The sequence below is a fragment of the Mastacembelus armatus genome, chromosome 12 (genome assembly GCF_900324485.2).
Source record: "Mastacembelus armatus chromosome 12, fMasArm1.2, whole genome shotgun sequence".
Taxonomy (NCBI): Eukaryota; Metazoa; Chordata; class Actinopteri; order Synbranchiformes; family Mastacembelidae; genus Mastacembelus; species Mastacembelus armatus.
In genome coordinates, this window is record NC_046644.1 from 9,133,897 (window position 1) to 9,143,586 (window position 9,690).

General features: G+C 39.8%; 1 protein-coding gene and 1 long non-coding RNA gene across 4 annotated transcripts; one reads left to right on the forward strand and one right to left on the reverse strand.

Moving 5' to 3' along the window:
* The first annotated feature begins 967 nt into the window (after positions 1-967).
* LOC113124632 (claudin-23-like) lies at positions 968-3,508 on the forward strand. The gene has a single exon (XM_026297661.1). It carries the CDS (start codon positions 1,043-1,045, stop codon positions 1,856-1,858), a length of 816 nt encoding a protein of 271 aa, XP_026153446.1. The 5' UTR covers positions 968-1,042; the 3' UTR covers positions 1,859-3,508.
* An 867-nt stretch (positions 3,509-4,375) lies between these two features.
* LOC113124666 (uncharacterized) lies at positions 4,376-9,140 on the reverse strand. Of its 3 annotated transcripts, XR_003295071.1 has the most exons (5): positions 9,031-9,140; positions 8,643-8,786; positions 7,157-7,466; positions 6,092-6,159; positions 4,376-5,914 (listed from the first exon to the last, which is right to left on the reverse strand). It is a non-coding gene; the product is annotated as an uncharacterized LOC113124666 (long non-coding RNA). The 3 variants fall into 3 exon arrangements; XR_003295072.1 differs by lacking the exon at positions 9,031-9,140 and having other exon boundaries at positions 7,157-7,401; positions 8,643-8,855; XR_003295070.1 differs by lacking the exon at positions 9,031-9,140 and having other exon boundaries at positions 8,643-8,855.
* Between the last annotated feature and the right edge of the window lie 550 nt (positions 9,141-9,690).

Here is a 9,690-nt window from a genome sequence, read left to right on the forward strand (position 1 = left end):
GTCATATTGAGTTTGTACATTGCATCTTCAGGTGTGTGGGAATGCTCACGCCTGTGAACTGGGAGCTATGACATAGGTACAAAAATTTCCATGAAGGCCTAAGTGAGTCGTCACAGGAATGTGTGACTAAGCCTATACACTACCACAGACGCATCATGTTCATTTGATGATTTGGGACAATCATGATAATGTCATTTTAGACCCTTAAAACGTGCCGTAGTTGTAATGATTGTAACTCATGCAATGTTTGACAATAAATCCTCTTCGTGTTTATTTGCAAATGACAGGGCCTAGGGACTAAACAGTGGCTGTAGCTCTGTCATATAACTCATACAACTGGATATATCAGCTGTTCCTTACAATGAGAGAGAGAGACAAACGTGCAGAAAGATATTCCAGCATTTGTCAGAGGAATCAGGCAGAACCACATTTTTACCAGAAATGTTTCCGACGCTGTTCACCTTGTAAGAGTAACAGCTGCTGTTGCATGTATTTCTATTTGATGACAGAAGGTTTAGTCTTTTATCTTTAAGTGTATGGCTTCTTTCATTTTCATTTTCAACTGTCTTTTTTACTCTAATTTATAAATTGGAAAAACAGTGATATTGTTTTTAATGACCTGACTTTTAATTTCATCATCTGCCAGTTATTGTATTGACTAAGAGATAAGCCGTCTTCAATAGGTTTGTGACAATTGGTTGACTTAACAAAGGCGCGTTAAAATAAAGGACTTTTATTGTTTTGAAAGCTGAGCAGGCTGACGATACCGGCCCCGCCACAGTGACGTTGAATACACATCCTATTCTTCTTCTTCATCGCTATTTTACAAGATAACCTCGTCGAAACTGCCCCCTCCCCACCCCACCCCACCCCGCCACACCTGTCCTATCTGGGGACAGGTGAGTCTAAAGCCCCGCCCACTGGCAGGTTTCAGTCGGACTTGTTTTTTAAGAGCGGCTGTCAAAAGTCGATCGCTCCTATCTCAATTAGTTCACCGAGTCTGGGACTAAGAGCACACGCATCGAGGACAACTGCAGCGATCATGCCGGGTCAATCAGACGAGTGGGTCCGGTTATCAATGCGCACCCCGGGCATCCTGATCTTCGGGATGGTCATGGCTCCATGCGGCTGGATCCTGAATCTGACCGCCACCGTGGCTCCAAGCTGGAGGACCCTGAACAGCCTCCCCAACATCCCGATCGACCAATTCCTTCAACAAGGCATCTGGGACATTTGCTTAGCCTCCACAATAAAACCAGGAGGGACATGCGGACAGTCGGACACCACATACTTCAACAACCAGATCATTAAGGTCGCTCAGGGTTTGATGGTGGCCTCCCTCTGCGTGACAATACTCGGGCTGTGCGTGGCCATCCCCGGGGTTCGCTGCTGGAAAAGGACGCCCAACTGGACTTTGGCCGGCCTGGGCGGACTGCTGATCTTCATCTCGGGCGTCTTGACCATCATACCCATCGCCTGGTACACCCACATCCTCTCAGCTATCACGACGATCAGCTCGCGCAATGATGTGCGCGTCGGCTACTGCATCGTCCTGGGATACATCGGCGGGATATGTGAAGTCCTGGGCGGCTTCGTCATGTGCATCGGATTCTGCCGTTGCTGCGGAGGTAGGAACCGAGGGGAGAGACGGGTCGAGGAGGTCACAGTCACCCGGTTTACCCAGAAGCATTACCCCAGACCAGAGCCTGTGCCAAGAGTAGCCCGACCCACGAGCAGCACCAGCAGCAGCGTCCCATACTCCAGAGAGGACCTGGATGATGATGTGTCCTTCCCACGGGCCAAGAGCCCCCCAGCCCGGTTGGTCCACACCAACAGACCCTACGATGCCGACCTATGATGTCTCATCCGGACACACACACACACCAACAACTAGAAGATGGACATGACTAGTAGGAAAAGGAGACTCAGAGGATATTGTAGAAAGAAGCAATGGTAATTACAAAATGACCTCATAAAGATACAAATGTGGCCCACTATAGTAAATCTGTATATAGCTTACCCCTCTATAGGCTGTCATAATATTCAGAAGTATTGTAGTAATAACATAGAAGACTGTGGACTGATTAATTCTTTTGAGACCAGAAAATCTCCAGCAGTACTTAGAGATCAAATAATTTACTTATGAAAAAAAACTCTAAACTCACTAAGAGAAGCAGAATCACTTTAACCACCTCTTTAAGTGTTACAGTGGGGGCACAATAATGTGATAAAAGCAGTTTACTGTGGTTACTGATGACACATTATGGCCTTATTTTGAGTATGATTGATTGTAATACGTTACAGGTTTATGCCTCAAGCTGTGCAGACTTTGTCTTAGATGTAGAGATGAGATGAGCATTAGAAACTAGAAGGCGATTTCTGTGTAAGAAGCCTGGGAAGTGAAGAATTCTGTGTTTTATTTTATTGTTTTATTGTGGACCTAACTACACTGTGTATTAAGCCTGAAGGAAAAATCATGTGAATTGGAAGTTGGCTGTCTGATGAACTCTGTTTGTAAATAGTTCTCACCTTTAAGTAAAGTTTAACATTTTTTTCTCTGTTTTATATAAATACTCTTGTGCACTTTAACCATTAGGACCATCCTTATAGGACAATGGGCCACATGCTGGGTATCAAAGTGATCAATATTGCTAACAGTGCTGCTTATTAAATGTGCATTGTTTCCTATATTATATGCGACAGCTTCGCTTTGCACAGCTTAACTCTTCTTGCTTTGCTTGAATGATGGGATGTTTAAATAATAATAATATGAGGAAATCAAATGTTTTTAATGATACAAAACCAAAATGTCACGTCCATGGGGCTGCAGAGGTTAATCCCATTAATTCACATTTTAATGACGCAAGATAATGTTTTCTATTATATGCAGCCATAAAACGTGGTGGCATGCTGCTGTGACATACCAGGGGAGAGTCATAGGCAAGGAGGGCAGATGTCATTATGGATACCAAACACACCTACAGGCAGACTCCATTTTATATGTTTGTTTGACTTCCAGCCTGCTCAGTCTAAACTTTAAGTATACAGTCAGACCGGTCTGACAGGTTGGTTTCGTCACCAGCCTGTCCAACGGCATTATCTCTTCTGTTTAAACATCTCAAACAAACAGACACTGTAGTGAACAATGGTCCCTCTATGGCTCCTCATAGGTTTTATATAGTTACATAGGCCTTCAGGAAATCACTACACACTTTGTCCCTGCAGGATCCGTCTCACACCACAGCCACTTACAATAAGGCTGTGGAGCTTTGGATCCTGAAGGGCGTGCTACAGAGCACTGGTATGCAGTGAAGATACATTTTGCATTGCCACCTCCCTCTTTTCAGTTCCATTAAGCTTTAATGTTATGACCTGCCTGTTTTAAATTGGTTTGTATTTGAACTTTCAAATACGTTTTTGAATTATTTTGTTAAATGTGTCATTATTTATATAGTTTGTCAAATGTTATTCAGCATTAGTAAATCAAAATAAATGTGATAAAAAGTGATAACATTTTACAGACTGTTTTGTATGGATATTAATAAAGGTGTGCCTTAATATTTTGGTTTGGGCTTTGGTGTAGTTTGGACACAAAAAGTTTTTTTTTAAAAACTGATTTTTAAAGTACGATTAGTGTACCCATAATTTCAATGCACTCCTCTTTTAAAGTCTGCTCTTCTAAAGAAAAACAGATACTGACCTGTTACCTTCTTCATACCAAGAGTTTATATTTTCAGTATAACAAAAAAATGTTAGTTGCTCTGTTTGCATGACTGCAAATCAGTTATTGCCTGGGTTCCTGTTGAGTTTAGTAAACACTGAAGCTTATTATATCCCAGAAAGAGTTAAACCTGCAGCGCCACATATTTTGGTGTATGCACAACACACAGACTGACAGCCGTCTGTCTCCACCGTTAATAAACAAACTTCACTTTATATTTCTATTACAACACTTATTTTATTATGAGTTTGTCTTATGTAAATTCCAACACAGATCACACAAACAATTACTGATATTAAGGACATGTGTTTATTTAAAAGCTTGAGAAGCTCAAAGTTAAATACAGCTGATCATATTAAACAGTGTGCAGTAAGTGACTGATCCAAACTCTATGGACCAAACAACAGCAGGTAAATGGCACAGTGAGGCACTAGTGTCCTCTGCCTTTATCAGAGGTGGTGAACTCTGGACCTGAGGACCACTACACTGCTTGCTTTCCAACTATCCCTGTCCTGCTGGCTTCTGATTGGCTGAACACACCTTATTCAGGTAAGCAGAGTTCGTTACCTCTGGCCTATATATTTAAAAAAATACAGTAATTGTGAACCAAATAGACCAGTGAAGAGTTATTCCATAAAGAAAAGCAACTAAACAAGCACAAGCACCTATTAACGAAAAATAGTAAAGTCCATAAATTCAAGCATTCGGGCTTATCTTTGTGCTGTGTGAAGCATTCACAGGAGAGGAATTTTGAAATGAAGCTAAACAGGATCTGCAAAGGTGTGTGCACACATTTTAGTTTCGGGTGGTTCAGTATACTCACAAGTTCATGCTTTTCATTCATGACCAGTCATCATGATCAGTTTGTAAACATACATTGCTGATCGGTGCCACATGATCAGGTGCCAGATAAGACTCCAGGTGGCAGGTACTCATTCTGGGATTGAGCTCAGGGGCTGATTTAAATGCACACAGGCACAGTAGGCATGGAATAAATTGCACAATGTGGAAATTTAAGAAGAAATCTAACACACACAACTGCTTTTGAGAACTGTAGCATCTATAATGATTCTGTGCTTGTTTACCCTCAAACATTTTCTGCTTATCTGTCCTGCAGGATTTGCAGATTACCTCTAACAACAGAATGACAGTCACTTTGGCTTCCACTGAGAATTGCAATATGTTAGTTCTTTATTAGATATGCATCAAAATTTGATCATTGGCATGGAGAAAACAAAAACACTACAATGGGTCCCAAGCAGTTAAATACAAAGAAAATATAATAAAACAGCAAATGCACAAAGAGTATGGTCTTAACAGCATGCTCTCTTATTAAAGACATCATTAAAAAGTAAGAACAAAATAACTAGTTAAAAGTCCTTTCTTTACCACCAAATGAAATGAGTTGTTCTGGACACATCTAAAGTCTTTACTGTTGGCTTTTGTAAGGACTCACACTTTGTCAGCTTATTTTACTGAATCTAGCCAGTTTTAAAAAACCAGGGAGTTTATCTATGGAATCAAGATTTTGAATTCTTGGTATGTGCTCCAGGAAGTAGACTGGGTACAGACAGTTCGTGTAATGCCGCATGTGGTCACATACCAACATATGAGGAAACGAAGGCAGTGAAGATGTAAAAGTGACAATTTCAGTCAGGGTGTGAAATATTTGCCCATATCACCAAAGTGGTTGCCTCTACATTTAAGATTTATGGTTACACTTACTGCTCATGTTTAATCAAAGACAGCTCATTTGCACTGAATACCCATGATAACAAAATTCAATAACACTATTGTTATAAGTGACATATCAGTAAATTGAATACAGCGTATGCTATTGCCTATACTGTTTAGAAATGAAATAATGCAATCAAGGCTATAGACATGTTTTTATCATTGAATGAAATATGAAAAAAATATTTAATTACAGCAGCAGAAATGTATTTGTGCTCATCTAACTTTTTTACTTTGTTTCACAATAGTCTGACAGTGTGGAGAATTTAAATTACAATCAAGTGTTTCTGGTATGCTGCTGCATACTGTAAGTCAGTCGCAGCCAAAAAGTCAGACATCATGGTAGAGTAAACTTGATTCTCTTTTTGACTTATCACAATTAAACTGCGCTGTAAGCTCAGTGAAGAGAAAAGCTGGTGGAAGCTCAATAGTGTCCCTCACCACAGAGTCATGGTTGACCTGGAAGAGAACGAAAGAAAAAAGCACTTTTATCCTTCATTTTTATCATTGTTTCTGTCTTAGTAACACAAATGTTTATGTCCTTCATAAACTCAGCACACCTTTATGTATAACAGGTCCATTTATAATTAAGTTCACATACTGAGCTTTCCCACATATTCCCATCTTTGTGCTTACCTTAGATATTAACTGACGTCTTATATCACACATCAATGTTGTTGTCACGATTTGCTGTCAAATGTCTCCTGTTTAAAAGAAATAAGTAAATACATGAATAAATAAAACAAATTATAATTATTAATTTTCACATCTTAACCTGATGGAAATGGTATTATATGACTGACACAGATGTGTGAATCGATCCAAACGTTGATAATAGCCTATCAATATCATTGTTGGTATTGGATCAGTTTCACTTCCTCTCCCCTACATTCAGTACCCTGCTCCCATTTTGATTGAAGTGTGGACATGCCCGTGCAAATACCAGTGCTCCCTTCATATCTTGCACACTTTGCTCCTCCTCCTGCCCAGCTGTGCTTTGTTGTCATACCATCATGAGCACGCTGACTGCAGGGATGAGTGAAAGTATGATAGTGTCATGATGTCAGAGAGAAAGAGGAGCGTTGTGTGGTATTATTTCACGGCAGCAAATGACAACAGTGTGAGCTGTGCTGCCGATGGGGCAAGCGCACCAATCAAAGAAACAAATAAAGAGAACTCAGAGGTGCAAGAGAGAGGGAGGGAGAGAGAGAGAGAGAGAGAAAGAGAGAGAGAGAGGGAAAGAGAGGGAGAAATAGAGAGAGAGAAAGAGAAAGAGAAAGAGAGAAAGAAAGAAAGAAAGAAGGAGAGAGAGAGAGAAAGAGAGACCACTGCTGAGTGCTTTCTATGCTGCTGTAAGCTACAGCATTAGTTCACTTTCAAAGTGTAATTGGTCAAATTAAATGAGCCACAGACTATTTTCTATTAAAATTGAATGAAATGTATCATCTGAATAAATTATTTTACTGGAATTGGTGAAATTTTGATGATACATTCGCCTAATAAATGATCACATAACATCATGTCCCATACAAAACAGTAGCCTACACAAGCTGCTTTAATAATTAAAAAGTATCAGCATCAGCACTGACAATATTCATCCTCTGTATTTACTTGGTATCAGATAGTTACCAGATTTTACAGTATTGCACACCCTCACCATGATATCTATCTTTCCAAGGCACATTTGAAATATTTTGGTACCTTCGCTTTTTCTTTCGATTCCGCCGAAACCTAGCAATGGCAAAAGCCAGGACCATTATACCGATGAGGATACCCAGCACACTCAGGGTCAGTGGAACACTCAAGGCCCCGTTGACTGTGCTCTCGCAGAAATCGCCTTTGTAGCCCAGTTTACAGTTACACACCAGATCAGCACCTCCATCTGGAGGAACCACACAGGTGCCACGGCCATTGCACTGAGTCTCTCCACATGTTGGCACTCTTGACTGGGAAGAAAGGAAGGAGGTGGACATTGTAGAGGTGGAGGGAAGGATGAAACAAAAAAAATGGGCTATTAAGGGAGTGGAAGGAGAATAGAAGAGGAGAGAGATGAGTGGATGAATAAGACACAGCCTGAAACACAACATTTAAATATGAAAAAAGAGAAAACGAGCTTTTCTGTAGGATAGTTCAAATGAGGTCAGGCAAATGTCATACTGGGTGTAATTATCAAGCAGCACAAATGAAAACCTTTTTAACCATCACATTCTTCCAATTTGCCAAAAATGTAAGCATGGAGAACATCATCCTGTGGGCACAGGGCAAACAGAAAAACAGAACATGGCTGCCCTGCTGTTCCACATTTTCCAGACCTGGTTGGACTGTCCTATTGAAATGGATTACAGTGGTGGAAGAAAAAAAAAACATTAAAAAGAAAGACAAGACATTGTGTGTAAGTAGAACAGATTCAGAGCTGACAGATGATGGAGTCTCACTGCCAGCATACAGAACAGTGAGCTGCTTGTGTTGTGGCCTGCCCTTAAATATTTTTTTTTTTTTTTTTTTTAAAATCAACAGAGAATTTTTAAAAAAGCATAAACGCCTAACGGCTGCTATAATTTGACAAATGATACAAAATGTGATTTTTTTTTTTTCAATCCAGTGGAAGTAACAACTCTCCTATTCACTCCAGCTGTACCTGTGTCATAAGGATTACTGGCCCAGCCCAAACCTGGACCGCTGGCCATCAACGCCCAACTCCTATTAAACAAACAACAACCTGATCTGAAATGTTATGGACATGTGCTAAAGCATCTAGTGAAGTGTGCAGCACAACTTTAATCATAAGGATGCACCAATAAAAAAAGATTTGCTATTCTGCTCACAGTAGTTATAGAACAAAATGAAAAAAGTCAACTGGTTTTCTTTTTTTTTTTTTTTTTAGAACCAACATAAGAATGAAACCAGTAACACTATGTCCCCATTAGTTAGAGCTAAGACACTACATTCAGGTGACTGCTGAACAAAACGCACCACCACCTCTTGTGTAATAAACACAAAGGTGTTGAAAAGCCACTGCAGAGATTTATGAGTAAACACTGGCCATCTAATAACCAGTGATAGCTAAAGTTAATCTACTTCTCAAAGCATTTCAATATTTAGCCATGTTGGCTTCAGTCAACATATAGATAGGAGCAATAACATCACAATATTAAAAAAAAAAAAAAGAAGAAAACTATCTACTTACAAAGGCAAGCAATGCAGTCTGGGTATTCCAAAATGTGGGCTATGGAGTTTCAGGTTTGTTTTGTTGTATGATAGTCCATGTGTATGTGCTGTAAGGTCCTGGATATTTTAAAGTAATCTGAAGTTTCCCTTTCAGTGAAGGAATCTGCAACAAACGGAAGAAGAGAACAGGAGGAGAGTTAAGACCTGTTAATACTCACCTGTTATTTTCCACGATCACACACAAAGAAAACTAGAGTACATACTCCTCCCTCTACCCTTTTGAAGGAGCTGAGTCACACACACACACACACACAACTTGTGCTCATACCAGATATCCCAGTGCAGTGATATAGCTGTGCATTTCATAAACAGAGTGCAGCAAAACGTGTCGTTAATCATCGACTCACAAAACTCAGTGCTCGGAGTGCTGGAAAACATAAGCTTGATTTGTGTGGCAGGTTTGAGACACAGGATGCCTAGAGAGGAAGAACATGAACAAAATGTGAAAAAATATGTTATGGGTGAAAATAACACACTCAACACTTCACTATTGCTGGAAATCACAGGCTAAGTAACATTCCAACAATTTCTCAACCTCTCTCACACACACACACTTACATAATACATAGGTGTGGGCCAGAACAGAGAGGGATTAAAGAGGGTAGACCTGACAGGATCTGACATGTCTGTAACAGGCAGCAGTGCATACCTCTGTTGTAATAAGACCAGAGGATATTTTGTATTTAATATGCTTTATTTGGGAAAGAGTTGGAATTTTTGGTTTTTAGCAATTAGCGATCTTTCAGTTCACTGGTTTTTTTCCAACAAGTAAATTCCTAACCTTGAAATGCATGGGCGATTAGCTTACACACCTGAGACTTATAAAACTATTCACTGAACATTTTAAAGTCAGTTTGCCTGTAAACCACCCAAAACATTATCTAAACAATTATCAATAAAAAATAGATGTTATATTTGGTATGTGTTACACCTTTATTGTAACTGCTATTTACCCAACAAATTACACACCACAAAAAATTAATTATATTGTGATTACTTGTAACATA

Bases quoted from the DNA above. Each gene is read 5' to 3' on its own strand.
- LOC113124632 (XM_026297661.1), top strand. From the start codon at position 1,043: ATGCCGGGTCAATCAGACGAGTGGGTCCGGTTATCAATGCGCACCCCG.